Here is a 21,233-nt window from a genome sequence, read left to right on the forward strand (position 1 = left end):
CGTACAGCAAACAGCTGATGCTCTTCAGGCTACTGTAGGCAAGGTTAGTGGATTAATTCTAATGACAGAATTATTAGAGCTGCAAAGATGAAAAATTATAACAGTATAGAAGAAAATGTAAATTCTTTATCGAGGTTAGAGCATGAGTTAACATGGCTGCTGCCGAGCCAGAGAGACCGGTGGGAAAAAAAGCAAGCGATACCGTTCAGCCAGAACAAAGTCATATCATGTCACTCCATTGGATAATGAGCAGATCACATGACACAATCCAAAGGATACACTTTAGTATTATTCTCTCGCTCTCACACACACACACACAGACAAAAAAAAAACCCAAGGAAGAAAATTTCCCCCTGGCTACGTAAAATTATTACTCACACTCCAAACAAAGTCAAAGGGGCACACTTCATAACTATAATGTATTTATCACCATACAAACACACAGTTCTAGATCTAGATCTATCCCAGCTAGCGAGCTACAGTTCTGGCCAGTCAGCTTTCAGTCAACTCTCACCGCTGGTCTGTTCGGTCTGACCAAGTCCCTCCTCTCCTCTGGTTTTTTCCCAGCATTCTCTGGCCGTTGGAGGGGCGAGCCCTCCGATTTGGAAGAGGCTGAAGGAGGCGGAGGTGAAACGGTCAGTTTATTCTAAAAAGTGATGTTACTGGAGAAAACTGGCAAATTCTAATATGTTAGTGTGTGTTCACCAGCTTGTTTGTGTAAAAATCTTTATTAATGTGGTATTTATTTCAGCACAAATTAATTTTCAGGTGGTGTTTTAGTTATGTTGTCCACCTCCTGCCTATTTGTCATTGCTGATTTGTTAAAGTGTGTGTGGACTCACAGCGGGCTCTGAACCTCTCTCCAGAGCCGCAGTGAGAACTGGGCTGAGAGCTGGAGTTACTGGAGCTGCTGGAGGAACTGGACCCTCCGCTGCCACTGTTACTGGTTGGTCTGGGAACCATTTTCTCCACTCGCTCCCACAGCAGTCGAGGCTCCGCCGCACTGTAGAGCCAACAAACACCAGAGTCAAGACAGTCAGAGATGAAGCCACTGAAGAGGCAGCAACTTTCAAATGGTAGGGTCAGGGACGTGCTGTTGAACCTATTTTGTGATTTGATCAGGGAGTTTTTTTTTAAACCATGGTGGGAAAGAAAGTCTATAACAGTGTAATGTGTTTTAGTATTACACTTAAATAATATTTTAAGTCAATGAGGAGGAGTACAAATATGCTAAGTATGTGAAAGGTTAGAGCAGGGAATGTGTCATTCTAGAGAAACAATAAAATACAGCACCGCAGGGTTAGAAGAAGAGAAAGAGATGAAACAAAGAAAATCTCATGAGAAGGCTTGTGGTTTGGAAATAGAAAGCCGTGTATGTGCTTGCGAACACACACATTCACACACAAGTGAAGAAGTATCACAAGGTTAGACAGCTACCACTATTACATAAACCCTCCCACACAACTTTAAACACAAAGACTGTAGCTGCACAGGCAGACAGTGAAGACAGTGAGTACACAATCCTGTCCTGTCGTGTGTGTGTGTGGTTTAGATCTATCTCCAAACAAGGCACATGTTTGTTTTTTTCCACAGAGCCTGTGAAAAAGTCATTATTTTTCATGTCTAAAACAGCAGCCTGGATTCACACTGCTTCACAACACTTTGACTCAGCAAATGACTTTCATTTCTTTAAGATCTCATTAGTCCCAGAGCTTTAGACTGATTAATCTTCCATAAAATGTTCTATGTTTACATGTAGTAACTGCACTGATATATTCTCCTCAAAAGTTTTAACCAGTGGAGTCATACAGTGCACTATTCTGGGCCTAGTCCCATCTCATCTCATCTCATCATCTGTATCATCTATAATTTGATGTTAATTTTATGTTACAAACCATTCATGTATCCCTGCATGTAAATATAGGGATGAACTGTAAACAAATTGAAATATTTAATTAATAAACTAATGCAAAAATACAGATTTTTCATTTTGTATCTTTTATTTTGTCTTGTGTCACTTATAATTTTTATATTATGCAGATTTATACATTTAAAAAAAACATTAAATTATAAAAACATTATACTGTTTTCAGTGTTTTTGTGAGTTTTTTTTTAGTATTACAGCAGGACAGTTAACAGCACTTCTTCCTCAGGAAGTCCTCTTTAGTTTAGGTTCTAATAATATTTTGAACTGCATGCATGTTTCCAAACCACAAGACTAATTGGACTTGGTACTTGTGTTACAGCAGAGAGGGGAGAGGGGGAGAAAAGAGGAAAAGGACAAAAATATAGACCATGAGAAGTGTGAAATATTAGAGCAAAAACAAAATAAAAAAAAAACAAAGAAACACAAAATCATACAAATCACTGGGTTATGTCTGTTTACCTGGCGGCATTGCGATGCACGGCATGGCTGCTTTGTGGGGTGTTGCCGTGGTGATGAGGCGAGTCTCGCCTTGACGACACCGGGGACCTTGATGTAGTCCTGAGAGGAACCTTTTATGATAAAGACAGTGACCAGCTCACTCACACACAGATACTCTCTGAGCATGAGTATACTTGATAATACACAAAACATGTTTTAGCCAATCAAAATCCCCTTTATAACGGATTTGCAGCAGCATCACAACAACCTGACTGGCACCATTTTGTCCACTAGGAAGTGTCTGGAGTTTTAGCTATACCATACTACACCAGATAGGGATGGGGCCGATCCGATCCAGTATCGGTATCGGGTTCCAATCCAAACATATTTCATGAATCAGAAATTTCCGATCCAACCTGCAGAGATTTCCTATCCATGGACCATGTCTGTGCATTAATGTTGTCTGCTGAAATGACTCCACCCTGTCGACTGCTCTGCTAACTGGCTGCAAAATGAGGAATGGATTTCCTGAACAGGGGCGTGTCTCAATGATGCACAGAGTAATGACAGGACACAGGAATAATAAGACACGCCGCCATTCATGAAATCCAATCTACAGTTTACAGCAAGCTAGTAAGCGAGAATAGAGCAGCACAGTGCTTAACCAAATTTTCAGAACATGTCCGCTGTGGTAATATTTTGCACTAGAAACACCTCAAAGCTTACTAAAATATGACTTTTGTTTTGCATAGTTTAATGTCTTACTATAGTATGATGTTTTTTATGACATTTTGAGGTCGAAAAATTTTTTGACTTTTTTTGCCCGAAAAAAACGCCTTACTATACTATGACGTTTTTTATGACATTTTGAGGTCGAAAAAAATTTTGACTTTTTTTGCCCGAAAAAAACGCCACACTATACTATGACGTTTTTTATGACATTTTAAGGTCGAAAAAATTTTGACTTTTTTTCACAGATTTTGACGCCTTACTATAGTATGACGTTTTTTATGACATTTTGAGGTCGAAAAAAATGTTGACTTTTTTTTACAGATTTTGACGCCTTACTATAGTATGACGTTTTTTATGACATTTTGAGGTCGAAAAAAATGTTGACTTTTTTTCACCGATTTTGACGCCTTACTATAGTATGACGTTTTTTATGACATTTTGAGGTCGAAAAAAATGTTGACTTTTTTTGCCCGAAAAAAACGCCTTACTATACTATGACGTTTTTTATGACATTTTGAGGTCGAAAAAATTTTTGACTTTTTTTGCCCGAAAAAAACGCCATACTATACTATGACGTTTTTTATGACATTTTAAGGTCGAAAAAAATTTTGACTTTTTTTTACAGATTTTGACGCCATACTATAGTATGACGTTTTTTATGACATTTTGAGGTAAAAAAAAATGTTGATTTTTTTCACCGATTTTGACGCCTTACTATAGTATGACGTTTTTTATGACATTTTGAGGTCGAAAAAAATGTTGACTTTTTTTCACCGATTTTGACGCCTTACTATAGTATGACGTTTTTTATGACATTTTGAGGTCGAAAAAAATGTTGACTTTTTTTGCCCGAAAAAACGCCATACTATACTATGACGTTTTTTATGACATTTTGAGGTCGAAAAAAATGTTGACTTTTTTTGCCCGAAAAAAACGCCTTACTATACTATGATGTTTTTTATGACATTTTGAGGTCGAAAAAAATTTTGACTTTTTTTGCCCGAAAAAAACGCCATACTACACTATGACGTTTTTTATGACATTTTAAGGTCGAAAAAAATGTTGACTTTTTTTCACCGATTTTGACGCCTTACTATAGTATGACGTTTTTTATGACATTTTGAGGTCGAAAAAATTTTTGACTTTTTTTGCCCGAAAAAAACGCCTTACTATACTATGACGTTTTTTATGACATTTTGAGGTCGAAAAAAATTTTGACTTTTTTTGCCCGAAAAAAACGCCATACTATAGTATGACGTTTTTTATGACATTTTGAGGTAAAAAAAAATTCAGATTTTTTTCACCGATTTTGACGCCTTACTATAGTATGACGTTTTTTATGACATTTTGAGGTAAAAAAAAAAAGTTGACTTTTTTTGCCCGAAAAAAACGCCATACTATACTATGACGTTTTTTATGACATTTTGAGGTCGAAAAAAATGTTGACTTTTTTTCACCAATTTTGACGCCTTACTATAGTATGACGTTTTTTATGACATTTTGAGGTCGAAAAAAATGTTGACTTTTTTTCACCGATTTTGACGCCTTACTATAGTATGACGTTTTTTATGACATTTTGAGGTCGAAAAAAATGTTGACTTTTTTTCACCGATTTTGACGCCTTACTATAGTATGACGTTTTTTATGACATTTTGAGGTCGAAAAAAATGTTGACTTTTTTTGCCCGAAAAAAACGCCTTACTATACTATGACGTTTTTTATGACATTTTGAGGTCGAAAAAATTTTTGACTTTTTTTGCCCGAAAAAAACGCCATACTATACTATGACGTTTTTTATGACATTTTGAGGTCGAAAAAAATGTTGACTTTTTTTCACCGATTTTGACGCCTTACTATAGTATGACGTTTTTTATGACATTTTGAGGTAAAAAAAAATTCAGATTTTTTTCACCGATTTTGACGCCTTACTATAGTATGACGTTTTTTATGACATTTTAAGGTCGAAAAAAATTTTGACTTTTTTTCACAGATTTTGACGCCTTACTATAGTATGACGTTTTTTATGACATTTTGAGGTAAAAAAAAATTCAGATTTTTTTCACCGATTTTGACGCCTTACTATAGTATGACGTTTTTTATGACATTTTAAGGTCGAAAAAAATTTTGACTTTTTTTCACAGATTTTGACGCCTTACTATAGTATGACGTTTTTTATGACATTTTGAGGTAAAAAAAAATTCAGATTTTTTTCACCGATTTTGACGCCTTACTATAGTATGACGTTTTTTATGACATTTTGAGGTAAAAAAAAATTCAGATTTTTTTCACCGATTTTGACGCCTTACTATAGTATGACGTTTTTTATGACATTTTGAGGTAAAAAAAAAAAGTTGACTTTTTTTGCCCGAAAAAAACGCCATACTATACTATGACGTTTTTTATGACATTTTGAGGTCGAAAAAAATGTTGACTTTTTTTCACCGATTTTGACGCCTTACTATAGTATGACGTTTTTTATGACATTTTGAGGTCGAAAAAATTTTTGACTTTTTTTGCCCGAAAAAAACGCCTTACTATACTATGACGTTTTTTATGACATTTTGAGGTCGAAAAAAATTTTGACTTTTTTTGCCCGAAAAAAACGCCATACTATAGTATGACGTTTTTTATGACATTTTGAGGTAAAAAAAAATTCAGATTTTTTTCACCGATTTTGACGCCTTACTATAGTATGACGTTTTTTATGACATTTTGAGGTAAAAAAAAAAAGTTGACTTTTTTTGCCCGAAAAAAACGCCATACTATACTATGACGTTTTTTATGACATTTTGAGGTCGAAAAAAATGTTGACTTTTTTTCACCAATTTTGACGCCTTACTATAGTATGACGTTTTTTATGACATTTTGAGGTCGAAAAAAATGTTGACTTTTTTTCACCGATTTTGACGCCTTACTATAGTATGACGTTTTTTATGACATTTTGAGGTCGAAAAAAATGTTGACTTTTTTTCACCGATTTTGACGCCTTACTATAGTATGACGTTTTTTATGACATTTTGAGGTCGAAAAAAATGTTGACTTTTTTTGCCCGAAAAAAACGCCTTACTATACTATGACGTTTTTTATGACATTTTGAGGTCGAAAAAATTTTTGACTTTTTTTGCCCGAAAAAAACGCCATACTATACTATGACGTTTTTTATGACATTTTGAGGTCGAAAAAAATGTTGACTTTTTTTCACCGATTTTGACGCCTTACTATAGTATGACGTTTTTTATGACATTTTGAGGTAAAAAAAAATTCAGATTTTTTTCACCGATTTTGACGCCTTACTATAGTATGACGTTTTTTATGACATTTTAAGGTCGAAAAAAATTTTGACTTTTTTTCACAGATTTTGACGCCTTACTATAGTATGACGTTTTTTATGACATTTTGAGGTAAAAAAAAATTCAGATTTTTTTCACCGATTTTGACGCCTTACTATAGTATGACGTTTTTTATGACATTTTAAGGTCGAAAAAAATTTTGACTTTTTTTCACAGATTTTGACGCCTTACTATAGTATGACGTTTTTTATGACATTTTGAGGTAAAAAAAAATTCAGATTTTTTTCACCGATTTTGACGCCTTACTATAGTATGACGTTTTTTATGACATTTTGAGGTAAAAAAAAATTCAGATTTTTTTCACCGATTTTGACGCCTTACTATAGTATGACGTTTTTTATGACATTTTGAGGTAAAAAAAAAAAGTTGACTTTTTTTGCCCGAAAAAAACGCCATACTATACTATGACGTTTTTTATGACATTTTGAGGTCGAAAAAAATGTTGACTTTTTTTCACCGATTTTGACGCCTTACTATAGTATGACGTTTTTTATGACATTTTGAGGTCGAAAAAAATTTTGACTTTTTTTGCCCGAAAAAAACGCCTTACTATACTATGACGTTTTTTATGACATTTTGAGGTCGAAAAAAATTTTGACTTTTTTTGCCCGAAAAAAACGCCATACTATACTATGACGTTTTTTATGACATTTTGAGGTCGAAAAAAATTTGGACTTTTTTTCACCGATTTTGACGCCTTACTATAGTATGACGTTTTTTATGACATTTTGAGGTCAAAAAAATTTTTGACTTATTTCCCCCATTTTTGACGCCTTACTATACTATGACGTTTTTTATGACATTTTGAGGTCGAAAAATTTTTTGACTTTTTTTCACCAATTTTGACGCCTTACTATAGTATGACGTTTTTTATGACATTTTGAGGTCGAAAAAAATGTTGACTTTTTTTCACCGATTTTGACGCCTTACTATAGTATGACGTTTTTTATGACATTTTGAGGTCGCAAAAAATGTTGATTTTTTTCACCGATTTTGACGCCTTACTATAGTATGACGTTTTTTATGACATTTTGAGGTAAAAAAAAAATTTTGACTTTTTTTGCCCGAAAAAAACGCCATACTATACTATGACGTTTTTTATGACATTTTGAGGTCCAAAAAAATTTTGACTTTTTTTCCCCGAAAAAAACGCCTTACTATACTATGACGTTTTTTATGACATTTTGAGGTCGAAAAAAATGTTGACTTTTTTCCCCCATTTTTGACGCCATACTATACTATGACGTTTTTTATGACATTTTGAGGTCAAAAATTTTTTTGACTTTTTTCCCCCATTTTTGACGCCATACTATACTATGACGTTTTTTATGACATTTTGAGGTCGAAAAAAATGTTGACTTTTTTTGCCCGAAAAAAACGCCTTACTATACTATGAAGTTTTTTATGACATTTTGAGGTCGAAAAAAATGTTGACTTTTTTTCACCGATTTTGACGCCTTACTATAGTATGACGTTTTTTATGACATTTTGAGGTCAAAAAAAATTTTGACTTTTTTTCACAGATTTTGACGCCTTACTATAGTATGACGTTTTTTATCACATTTTGAGGTCGAAAATTTTTTTGACTTTTTTTCACCGATTTTGACGCCTTACTATAGTATGACGTTTTTTATGACATTTTGAGGTCGAAAAAAATTTTGACTTTTGCCCGAAAAAAACGCCATACTATACTATGACGATTTTTATGACATTTTGAGGTGGTTAAGAGGGCACAGCAGCGCCTGCACTTCCTGAGACGGATGAAGAGAGCCCACCTGCCCCCACCCATCCTCACTACATTCTACAGGAGAACTGTAGAGAGCATCCTCACCAGCTGCATTTCTGTGTGGTGTGGAGGATGCACTGCTGCAGACTGGAGGAATGTGAGGAGAGTGGTGAGGACAGCTGAGGAAATCATCGGGAGCTCCCTTCCTTCTGTGCAGGACATTGCCTCTCAGCGCTGTGTGTCCCGGGCCAGCAACATCATCAAGGACGCCTCACACCCTCACCATAGACTTTTTTCACTTCTGCCCTCAGGAAGAAGATTCTGCAGCATCCGGTGCAGAACCACTAGGTTCAGGAAAAGCTTCTTCCCCCTCGCCATAAGACTTTTAAACTCTTAAATTCTTAAATCCATAGACTGCACTACTGTCTCTTTCAATCACAGTATTGCACTTTGCACTGTTTTTTTTTTACTGTTTTTTACTGTATTTTATATTCTACCTGTGTTTATAGTCCTTATTTATTCATTCCTATTGCCTATTTTCCTCATTTCACTGTCTACATGCTATATCCTTTATTTTTTTTATACTGTTGCGAGTAAAATGCAACGAAATTTCGTTCTGTATACACTGTATACCTGAATGACAATAAAGTCTGTCTAAGTCTAAGGTCGAAAAAATTTTTGACTTTTTTTCACCGATTTTGACGCCTTACTATAGTATGACGTTTTTTATGACATTTTGAGGTAAAAAAAAAATGTTGACTTTTTTTGCCCGAAAAAAACGCCATACTATACTATGACGTTTTTTATGACATTTTGAGGTCGAAAAAAATTTTTGACTTTTTTTGCCCGAAAAAAACGCCATACTATACTATGACATTTTTTATGACATTTTGAGGTCGAAAAAAATTTTGACTTTTTTTCGCCGATTTTGATGCCTTACTATACTATGACGTTTTTTATGACATTTTGAGGTCGAAAAAATGTTGACTTTTTTTCGCCGATTTTGACGCCTTACTATAGTATGACGTTTTTTATGACATTTTGAGGTCGAAAAAAATTTTGACTTTTTTTGCCCGAAAAAAACGCCTTACTATACTATGACGTTTTTTATGACATTTTGAGGTCGAAAAAAATGTTGACTTTTTTTGCCCGAAAAAAACGCCATACTATACTATGACGTTTTTTATGACATTTTGAGGTCGAAAAAAATTTTGACTGTTTTTGCCCGAAAAAAACGCCATACTATACTATGACGTTTTTTATGACATTTTGAGGTCGAAAAAAATGTTGAATTTTTTTCACCGATTTTGACGCCTTACTATAGTATGACGTTATTTATGACATTTTGAGGTAAAAAAAATTTTTGACTTTTTTTCACAGATTTTGACGCCTTACTATAGTATGACGTTTTTTATGATATTTTGAGGTAAAAAAAAAATGTTGACTTTTTTTGGCCGAAAAAAACGCCATACTATACTATGACGTTTTTTATGACATTTTGAGGTCGAAAAAAATTTTGACTTTTTTTGCCCGAAAAAAACGCCTTACTATACTATGACGTTTTTTATGACATTTTGAGGTCGAAAAAATTTGACTTTTTTTGCCCGAAAAAAACACCTTACTACAGTATGACGTTTTTTATGACATTTTGAGCCTTACTATACTATGACGTTTTTTATGACATTTTGAGGTCAAAAATTTTTTTGACTTTTTTTCACAGATTTTGACGCCTTACTATAGTATGACGTTTTTTATGACATTTTGAGGTCAAAAATTTTTTTGACTTTTTTTCACCGATTTTGACGCCTTACTATAGTATGACGTTTTTTCTGATATTTTGAGGTCGAAAAAAATGTTGACTTTTTTTGCCCGAAAAAAACGCCATACTATACTATGACGTTTTTTATGACATTTTGAGGTCGAAAAAAATTTTGACTTTTTTTGGCCGAAAAAAACGCCTTACTATAGTATGACGTTTTTTATGACATTTTGAGGTCAAAAAATTTTTTGACTTTTTTTCACAGATTTTGACGCCTTACTATAGTATGACGTTTTTTATGACATTTTGAGGTAAAAAAAAATGTTGACTTTTTTTGCCCGAAAAAAACGCCATACTATACTATGACGTTTTTTATGACATTTTGAGGTCGAAAAAAATTTTGACTTTTTTTGCCCGAATAAAACGCCATACTATACTATGACGTTTTTTATGACATTTTGAGGTCGAAAAAAATTTTGACTTTTTTTGCCCGAAAAAAACGCCTTACTATACTATGACGTTTTTATGACATTTTGAGGTCGAAAAAATTTTTTGACTTTTTTTCACAGAATTTGACGCCTTACTATAGTATGACGTTTTTTATGATTTTTTGAGGTAAAAAAAATTTTTTGACTTTTTTTCGCCGAATTTGACGCCTTACTATAGTATGACGTTTTTTATGACATTTTGAGGTCGAAAAAAAATTTGACTTTTTTTGCCCGAAAAAAACGCCATACTATACTATGACGTTTTTTATGACATTTTGAGGTCGAAAAAAATTTTGACTGTTTTTGCCCGAAAAAAACGCCTTACTATACTATGACGTTTTTTATGACATTTTGAGGTCGAAAAAAATGTTGACTTTTTTTGCCCGAAAAAAACGCCATACTATACTATGACGTTTTTTATGACATTTTGAGGTCGAAAAAAATTTTGACTGTTTTTGCCCGAAAAAAACGCCATACTATACTATGACGTTTTTTATGACATTTTGAGGTCGAAAAAAATGTTGAATTTTTTTCACCGATTTTGACGCCTTACTATAGTATGACGTTATTTATGACATTTTGAGGTCAAAAAAATTTTTGACTTTTTTTCACAGATTTTGACGCCTTACTATAGTATGACGTTTTTTATGATATTTTGAGGTAAAAAAAAAATGTTGACTTTTTTTGCCCGAAAAAAACGCCATACTATACTATGACGTTTTTTATGCCATTTTGAGGTCGAAAAAAATTTTGACTTTTTTTGCCGGAAAAAAACGCCATACTATACTATGACGTTTTTTATGACATTTTGAGGTCGAAAAAATTTTTGACTTTTTTTGCCCGAAAAAAACGCCTTACTATACTATGACGTTTTTATGACATTTTGAGGTCGAAAAAAATTTTTGACTTTTTTTCACAGAATTTGACGCCTTACTATAGTATGACGTTTTTTATGATTTTTTGAGGTAAAAAAAAAATTTTGACTTTTTTTCGCCGAATTTGACGCCTTACTATAGTATGACGTTTTTTATGACATTTTGAGGTCGAAAAAAATTTTGACTGTTTTTGCCCGAAAAAAACGCCTTACTATACTATGACGTTTTTTATGACATTTTGAGGTCGAAAAAAATTTTGACTTTTTTTCACCGATTTTGACGCCTTACTATAGTATGACGTTTTTTATGAAATTTTGAGGTCAAAAAAATTTTGACTTTTTTTCACAGATGACGTTTTTTATGATATTTTGAGGTAAAAAAAAAATGTTGACTTTTTTTGGCCGAAAAAAACGCCTTACTATAGTATGACGTTTTTTATGACATTTTGAGGTCGAAAAAAATTTTGACTCTTTTTGCCCGAAAAAAACGCCATACTATACTATGACGTTTTTTATGACATTTTGAGGTCGAAAAAAATTTTGACTTTTTTTGCCCGAAAAAAACGCCTTACTATACTATGACGTTTTTATGACATTTTGAGGTCAAAAAATTTTTTGACTTTTTTTCACAGATTTTGACGCCTTACTATAGTATGACGTTTTTTATGACATTTTGAGGTCAAAAATTTTTTTGACTTTTTTTCACAGATTTTGACGCCTTACTATAGTATGACGTATTTTATGACATTTTGAGGTCGAAAAAAAATTTGACTTTTTTTGCCCGAAAAAAACGCCATACTATACTATGACGTTTTTTATGACATTTTGAGGTCGAAAAAAAATTTGACTTTTTTTGCCCGAAAAAAACGCCTTACTATACTATGACGTTTTTTATGACATTTTGAGGTAAAAGAAAAATGTTGACTTTTTTTGCCCGAAAAAAACGCCATACTATACTATGACGTTTTTTATGACATTTTGAGGTCGAAAAAAATTTTGACTTTTTTTGCCCGAATAAAACGCCATACTATACTATGACGTTTTTTATGACATTTTGAGGTCGAAAAAAATTTTGACTTTTTTTGCCCGAATAAAACGCCATACTATACTATGACGTTTTTATGACATTTTGAGGTCAAAAATTTTTTTGACTTTTTTTCACAGATTTTGACGCCTTACTATAGTATGACGTTTTTTATGACATTTTGAGGTCGAAAAAATTTTTGACTTTTTTTGCCCGAAAAAAACGCCTTACTATACTATGACATTTTTTATGACATTTTGAGGTCGAAAAAAATTTTGACTTTTGTTGCCCGAAAAAAACGCCATACTATACTATGACGTTTTTTATGACATTTTGAGGTCAAAAAAAAATTTTGACTTTTTTTGCCCGAAAAAAACGCCATACTATACTATGACATTTTTTATGATATTTTGAGGTCAAAAAAAATGTTGACTTTTTTTGCCCGAAAAAAACGCCATACTATACTATGACGTTTTTTTTTTGACATTTTGAGGTCGAAAAAAATTTTGACTTTTTTTGCCCGAAAAAAACGCCATACTATACTATGACGTTTTTTATGACATTTTGAGGTCGAAAAAAATTTTGACTTTTTTTGGCCGAAAAAAACGCCTTACTATAGTATGACGTTTTTTATGACATTTTGAGGTCAAAAATTTTTTTGACTTTTTTTCACAGATTTTGACGCCTTACTATAGTATGACGTTTCTTATGACATTTTGAGGTCGAAAAAAATTTTGACTCTATTTGCCCGAAAAAAACGCCATACTATACTATGACGTTTTTTATGACATTTTGAGGTCGAAAAAAAATTTGACTTTTTTTGCCCGAAAAAAACGCCTTACTATACTATGACGTTTTTTATGACATTTTGAGGTCGAAAAAAATTTTGACTTTTTTTGCCCGAAAAAAACGCCTTACTATACTATGACGTTTTTTATGACATTTTGAGGTCAAAAAAATTTTTGACTTTTTTTCACAGATTTTGACGCCTTACTATAGTATGACGTTTTTTATGATATTTTGAGGTAAAAAAAAAATGTTGACTCTTTTTGGCCGAAAAAAACGCCATACTATACTATGACGTTTTTTATGACATTTTGAGGTCGAAAAAAATTTTGACTTTTTTTGCCCGAAAAAAACGCCATACTATACTATGACGTTTTTTATGACATTTTGAGGTCGAAAAAATTTTTGACTTTTTTTCACCGATTTTGACGCCTTACTATAGTATGACGTTTTTTATGACATTTTGAGGTAAAAAAAATTTTTGACTTTTTTTCACAGATTTTGACGCCTTACTATAGTATGACGTTTTTTATGAAATTTTGAGGTCAAAAAAAATTTTGACTTTTTTTGCCCGAAAAAAACGCCTTACTATAGTATGACGTTTTTATGACATTTTGAGGTTAAAAAAAATTTTTGACTTTTTTTGCCCGAAAAAAACGCCATACTATACTATGACGTTTTTTATGACATTTTGAGGTCAAAAAATTTTTTGACTTTTTTTCACAGATTTTGACGCCTTACTATAGTATGACGTTTTTTATGACATTTTGAGGTCAAAAATTTTTTTGACTTTTTTTCACAGATTTTGACGCCTTACTATAGTATGACGTTTTTATGACATTTTGAGGTCGAAAAAAATTTTGACTTTTTTTGCCCAAAAAAAACGCCTTACTATACTATGACGTTTTTTATGACATTTTGAGGTCGAAAAAAATTTTTGACTTTTTTTGCCCGAAAAAAACGCCTTACTATACTATGACGTTTTTTATGACATTTTGAGGTCGAAAAAAATTTTGACTTTTGTTGCCCGAAAAAAACGCCTTACTATACTATGACGTTTTTTATGACATTTTGAGGTCGAAAAAAATTTTGACTTTTTTTCACCGAATTTGACGCCTTACTATAGTATGACGTTTTTTATGACATTTTGAGGTCGAAAAAAATTTTGACTTTTTTTGCCCGAAAAAAACGCCATACTATACTATGACATTTTTTATGACATTTTGAGGTCGAAAAATTTTTTGACTGTTTTTGCCCGAAAAAAACGGCATACTATACTATGACGTTTTTTATGACATTTTGAGGTCGAAAAAAATTTTGACTTTTTTTGCCCGAAAAAAACGCCTTACTTTTCTATGACGTTTTTATGACATTTTGAGGTCAAAAAATTTTTTGACTTTTTTTCACAGATTTTGACGCCTTTCTATAGTATGACGTTTTTTATGACATTTTGAGGTCAAAAATTTTTTTGACTTTTTTTCACAGATTTTGACGCCTTACTATAGTATGACGTTTTTTATGACATTTTGAGGTCGAAAAAAAATTTGACTTTTTTTGCCCGAAAAAAACGCCATACTATACTATGACGTTTTTTATGACATTTTGAGGTCGAAAAAAAATTTGACTTTTTTTGCCCGAAAAAAACGCCTTACTATACTATGACGTTTTTTATGACATTTTGAGGTCGAAAAAAAATTTGACTTTTTTTGCCCGAAAAAAACGCCTTACTATACTATGACGTTTTTTATGACATTTTGAGGTCGAAAAAAATTTTGACTTTTTTTGGCCGAAAAAAACGCCTTACTATACTATGACGTTTTTTATGACATTTTGAGGTCGAAAAAAATTTTGACTTTTTTTCACCGATTTTGACGCCTTACTATACTATGACGTTTTTTATGACATTTTGAGGTCGAAAAAAATTTTGACTTTTTTTGCCCGAAAAAAACGCCATACTATACTATGACGTTTTTATGACATTTTGAGGTCGAAAAAAATTTTGACTTTTTTTCACCGATTTTGACGCCATACTATACTATGACGTTTTTTTTGACATTTTGAGGTCGAAAAAAATGTTGACTTTTTTTGCCCGAAAAAAACGCCATACTATACTATGACGTTTTTTATGACATTTTGAGGTCGAAAAAAATTTTGACTTTTTTTGCCCGAAAAAAACGCCTTACTATACTATGACGTTTTTTATGACATTTTGAGGTCGAAAAAAATTTTGACTTTTTTTCACCGAATTTGACGCCTTACTATAGTATGACGTTTTTTATGACATTTTGAGGTCGAAAAAAAATTTGACTTTTTTTGCCCGAAAAAAACGCCATACTATACTATGACATTTATTATGACATTTTGAGGTCGAAAAAAAATTTGACTTTTTTTGCCCGAAAAAAACGCCATACTATACTATGACATTTTTTATGATATTTTGAGGTCGAAAAAAATTTTGACTTTTTTTGCCCGAAAAAAACGCCATACTATACTATGACAATTTTAATGAGATTTTGAGGTCGAAAATTTTTTTGACTTTTTTTGCCCGAAAAAAACGCCTTACTATACTATGACGTTTTTTATGACATTTTGAGGTCGAAAAAAATTTTGACTTTTTTTCACCGAATTTGACGCCTTACTATAGTATGACGTTTTTTATGACATTTTGAGGTCGAAAAAAATTTTGACTTTTTTTGCCCGAAAAAAACGCCATACTATACTATGACGTTTTTATGACATTTTGAGGTCGAAAAAAATTTTGACTTTTTTTGCCCGAAAAAAACGCCTTACTATACTATGACGTTTTTTATGACATTTTGAGGTCGAAAAAAATTTTGACTTTTTTTCACCGATTTTGACGCCTTACTATAGTATGACGTTTTTTATGACATTTTGAGGTCAAAAAAAATTTTGACTTTTTTTGGCCGATTTTGACGCCTTACTATACTATGACGTTTTTTATGACATTTTGAGGTCAAAAAAAATTTTGACTTTTTTTGCCCGAAAAAAACGCCATACTATACTATGACGTTTTTTATGACATTTTGAGGTCGAAAAAATTTTTGACTTTTTTTCACCGATTTTGACGCCTTACTATAGTATGACGTTTTTTATGAAATTTTGAGGTCAAAAAAAATTTTGACTTTTTTTGCCCGAAAAAAACGCCTTACTATAGTATGACGTTTTTATGACATTTTGAGGTCAAAAAAATTTTTAACTTTTTTTGCCCGAAAAAAACGCCATACTATACTATGACGTTTTTTATGACATTTTGAGGTCAAAAATTTTTTTGACTTTTTTTCACAGATTTTGACGCCTTACTATAGTATGACGTTTTTTATGACATTTTGAGGTCAAAAATTTTTTTGACTTTTTTTCACAGATTTTGACGCCTTACTATAGTATGACGTTTTTTATGATATTTTGAGGTAAAAAAAAAATGTTGACTCTTTTTGGCCGAAAAAAACGCCATACTATACTATGACGTTTTTTATGACATTTTGAGGTCGAAAAAAATTTTGACTTTTTTTGCCCGAAAAAAACGCCATACTATACTATGACGTTTTTTATGACATTTTGAGGTCGAAAAAATTTTTGACTTTTTTTCACCGATTTTGACGCCTTACTATAGTATGACGTTTTTTATGAAATTTTGAGGTCAAAAAAATTTTTGACTTTTTTTGCCCGAAAAAAACGCCTTACTATAGTATGACGTTTTTATGACATTTTGAGGTCAAAAAAATTTTTAACTTTTTTTGCCCGAAAAAAACGCCATACTATACTATGACGTTTTTTATGACATTTTGAGGTCAAAAAATTTTTTGACTTTTTTTCACAGATTTTGACGCCTTACTATAGTATGACGTTTTTTATGACATTTTGAGGTCAAAAATTTTTTTGACTTTTTTTCACAGATTTTGACGCCTTACTATAGTATGACGTTTTTATGACATTTTGAGGTCAAAAAAATTTTTGACTTTTTTTCACAGATTTTGACGCCTTACTATAGTATGACGTTTTTTATGACATTTTGAGGTCAAAATTTTTTTTGACTTTTTTTTCACAGATTTTGACGCCTTACTATAGTATGACGTTTTTATGACATTTTGAGGTCAAAAAAATTTTTGACTTTTTTTTCACAGATTTTGACGCCTTACTATAGTATGACAATTTTAATGAGATTTTGAGGTCGAAAAATTTTTTGACTTTTTTTGCCCGAAAAAAACGCCTTACTATACTATGACGTTTTTTATGACATTTTGAGGTCGAAAAAATTTTTGACTTTTTTTCACCGAATTTGACGCCTTACTATAGTATGACGTTTTTTATGACATTTTGAGGTCGAAAAAAATTTTGACTTTTTTTCACAGATTTTGACGCCTTACTATAGTATGACGTTTTTTATGACATTTTGAGGTCGAAAAAAATTTTGACTTTTTTTGCCCAAAAAAAACGCCTTACTATACTATGACGTTTTTATGACATTTTGAGGTCGAAAAAATTTTTGACTTTTTTTCACCGATTTTGACGCCTTACTATAGTATGACGTTTTTTATGACATTTTGAGGTCGAAAAAAATTTTTGACTTTTTTTGCCCGAAAAAAACGGCTTACTATACTATGACGTTTTTTATGACATTTTGAGGTCGAAAAAAATTTTGACTTTTTTTGGCCGAAAAAAACGCCTTACTATACTATGACGTTTTTTATGACATTTTGAGGTCGAAAAAAATTTGGACTTTTTTTCACCGATTTTGACGCCTTACTATAGTATGACGTTTTTTATGACATTTTGAGGTCAAAATTTTTTTTGACTTTTTTTCACAGATTTTGACGCCTTACTATAGTATGACGTTTTTATGACATTTTGAGGTCAAAAAAATTTTTGACTTTTTTTCACAGATTTTGACGCCTTACTATAGTATGACGTTTTTTATGACATTTTGAGGTCAAAATTTTTTTTGACTTTTTTTCACAGATTTTGACGCCTTACTATAGTATGACGTTTTTATGACATTTTGAGGTCAAAAAAATTTTTGACTTTTTTTCACAGATTTTGACGCCTTACTATAGTATGACAATTTTAATGAGATTTTGAGGTCGAAAAATTTTTTGACTTTTTTTGCCCGAAAAAAACGCCTTACTATACTATGACGTTTTTTATGACATTTTGAGGTCGAAAAAATTTTTGACTTTTTTTCACCGAATTTGACGCCTTACTATAGTATGACGTTTTTTATGACATTTTGAGGTCGAAAAAAATTTTGACTTTTTTTCACAGATTTTGACGCCTTACTATAGTATGACGTTTTTTATGACATTTTGAGGTCGAAAAAAATTTTGACTTTTTTTGCCCAAAAAAAACGCCTTACTATACTATGACGTTTTTATGACATTTTGAGGTCGAAAAAATTTTTGACTTTTTTTCACCGATTTTGACGCCTTACTATAGTATGACGTTTTTTATGACATTTTGAGGTCGAAAAAAATTTTTGACTTTTTTTGCCCGAAAAAAACGGCTTACTATACTATGACGTTTTTTATGACATTTTGAGGTCGAAAAAAATTTTGACTTTTTTTGGCCGAAAAAAACGCCTTACTATACTATGACGTTTTTTATGACATTTTGAGGTCGAAAAAAATTTGGACTTTTTTTCACCGATTTTGACGCCTTACTATAGTATGACGTTTTTTATGACATTTTGAGGTCAAAATTTTTTTTGACTTTTTTTCACAGATTTTGACGCCTTACTATAGTATGACGTTTTTATGACATTTTGAGGTCAAAAAAATTTTTGACTTTTTTTCACAGATTTTGACGCCTTACTATAGTATGACGTTTTTTATGACATTTTGAGGTCAAAATTTTTTTTGACTTTTTTTCACAGATTTTGACGCCTTACTATAGTATGACGTTTTTATGACATTTTGAGGTCAAAAAAATTTTTGACTTTTTTTCACAGATTTTGACGCCTTACTATAGTATGACAATTTTAATGAGATTTTGAGGTCGAAAAATTTTTTGACTTTTTTTGCCCGAAAAAAACGCCTTACTATACTATGACGTTTTTTATGACATTTTGAGGTCGAAAAAATTTTTGACTTTTTTTCACCGAATTTGACGCCTTACTATAGTATGACGTTTTTTATGACATTTTGAGGTCGAAAAAAATTTTGACTTTTTTTCACAGATTTTGACGCCTTACTATAGTATGACGTTTTTTATGACATTTTGAGGTCGAAAAAAATTTTGACTTTTTTTGCCCAAAAAAAACGCCTTACTATACTATGACGTTTTTATGACATTTTGAGGTCGAAAAAATTTTTGACTTTTTTTCACCGATTTTGACGCCTTACTATAGTATGACGTTTTTTATGACATTTTGAGGTCGAAAAAAATTTTTGACTTTTTTTGCCCGAAAAAAACGCCTTACTATACTATGACGTTTTTTATGACATTTTGAGGTCGAAAAAAATTTTGACTTTTTTTGGCCGAAAAAAACGCCTTACTATACTATGACGTTTTTTATGACATTTTGAGGTCGAAAAAAATTTGGACTTTTTTTCACCGATTTTGACGCCTTACTATACTATGACGTTTTTTATGACATTTTGAGGTCAAAAAAAATTTTGACTTTTTTTCACAGATTTTGACGCCTTACTATAGTATGACGTTTTTTATGACATTTTGAGGTCGAAAAAAATTTTGACTTTTTTTCACCGATTTTGACGCCATACTATACTATGACGTTTTTTTTGACATTTTGAGGTCGAAAAAAATGTTGACTTTTTTTGCCCGAAAAAAACGCCATACTATACTATGACGTTTTTTATGACATTTTGAGGTCGAAAAAAATTTTGACTTTTTTTGCCCGAAAAAAACGCCTTACTATACTATGACGTTTTTTATGACATTTTGAGGTCGAAAAAAATTTTGACTTTTTTTCACCGAATTTGACGCCTTACTATAGTATGACGTTTTTTATGACATTTTGAGGTCGAAAAAAAATTTGACTTTTTTTGCCCGAAAAAAACGCCATACTATACTATGACGTTTTTTATGACATTTTGAGGTCAAAAATTTTTTTGACTTTTTTTCACAGATTTTGACGCCTTACTATAGTATGATGTTTTTATGACATTTTGAGGTCAAAAAATTTTTTGACTTTTTTTCACAGATTTTGACGCCTTACTATAGTATGACGTTTTTATGACATTTTGAGGTCAAAAAAATTTTTGACTTTTTTTGCCCGAAAAAAACGCCTTACTATAGTATGACGTTTTTATGACATTTTGAGGTCAAAAAAATTTTTGACTTTTTTTGCCCGAAAAAAAAACGCCATACTATACTATGACGTTTTTATGACATTTTGAGGTCAAAAAAATTTTTGACTTTTTTTGCCCGAAAAAAAACGCCATACTATACTATGACGTTTTTTATGACATTTTGAGGTCAAAAAATTTTTTGACTTTTTTTCACAGATTTTGACGCCTTACTATAGTATGACGTTTTTTATGACATTTTGAGGTCAAAAATTTTTTTGACTTTTTTTCACAGATTTTGACGCCTTACTATAGTATGACGTTTTTATGACATTTTGAGGTCAAAAATTTTTTTGACTTTTTTTCACAGATTTTGACGCCTTACTATAGTATGACGTTTTTTATGAAATTTTGAGGTCAAAAAAAATTTTGACTTTTTTTGCCCGAAAAAAACGCCTTACTATAGTATGACGTTTTTATGACATTTTGAGGTCAAAAAAATTTTTGACTTTTTTTGCCCGAAAAAAAACGCCATACTATACTATGACGTTTTTTATGACATTTTGAGGTCAAAAAATTTTTTGACTTTTTTTCACAGATTTTGACGCCTTACTATAGTATGACGTTTTTTATGACATTTTGAGGTCAAAAAATTTTTTGACTTTTTTTCACAGATTTTGACGCCTTACTATAGTATGACGTTTTTTATGACATTTTGAGGTCGAAAAAAATTTTGACTTTTTTTGCCCGAAAAAAACGCCTTACTATACTATGACGTTTTTTATGACATTTTGAGGTCGAAAAAAATTTTGACTTTTTTTGCCCGAAAAAAACGCCATACTATACTATGACGTTTTTTATGACATT

General features: G+C 31.6%; 1 protein-coding gene across 3 annotated transcripts in view; it reads right to left on the reverse strand.

Annotated features, from left to right (window-relative positions):
* Nucleotides 1-21,233, reverse strand: part of LOC121194813 (mitogen-activated protein kinase kinase kinase kinase 4-like) — a 111,101-nt gene that overhangs the window by 13,826 nt on the left and 76,042 nt on the right. For all 3 annotated transcript variants that reach the window (XM_041057876.1, XM_041057875.1, XM_041057874.1), the window contains 3 exons: nt 2,387-2,496; nt 843-1,003; nt 515-612 (listed from right to left, as the gene is read on the reverse strand). In XM_041057876.1, the coding sequence (XP_040913810.1) occupies nt 515-612; nt 843-1,003; nt 2,387-2,496 (369 nt within the window). The remainder of the gene's footprint in view (nt 1-514; nt 613-842; nt 1,004-2,386; nt 2,497-21,233) is intronic.

This window comes from Toxotes jaculatrix, chromosome 15, assembly GCF_017976425.1.
Source record: "Toxotes jaculatrix isolate fToxJac2 chromosome 15, fToxJac2.pri, whole genome shotgun sequence".
In the NCBI taxonomy this organism is placed as follows: Eukaryota; Metazoa; Chordata; class Actinopteri; family Toxotidae; genus Toxotes; species Toxotes jaculatrix.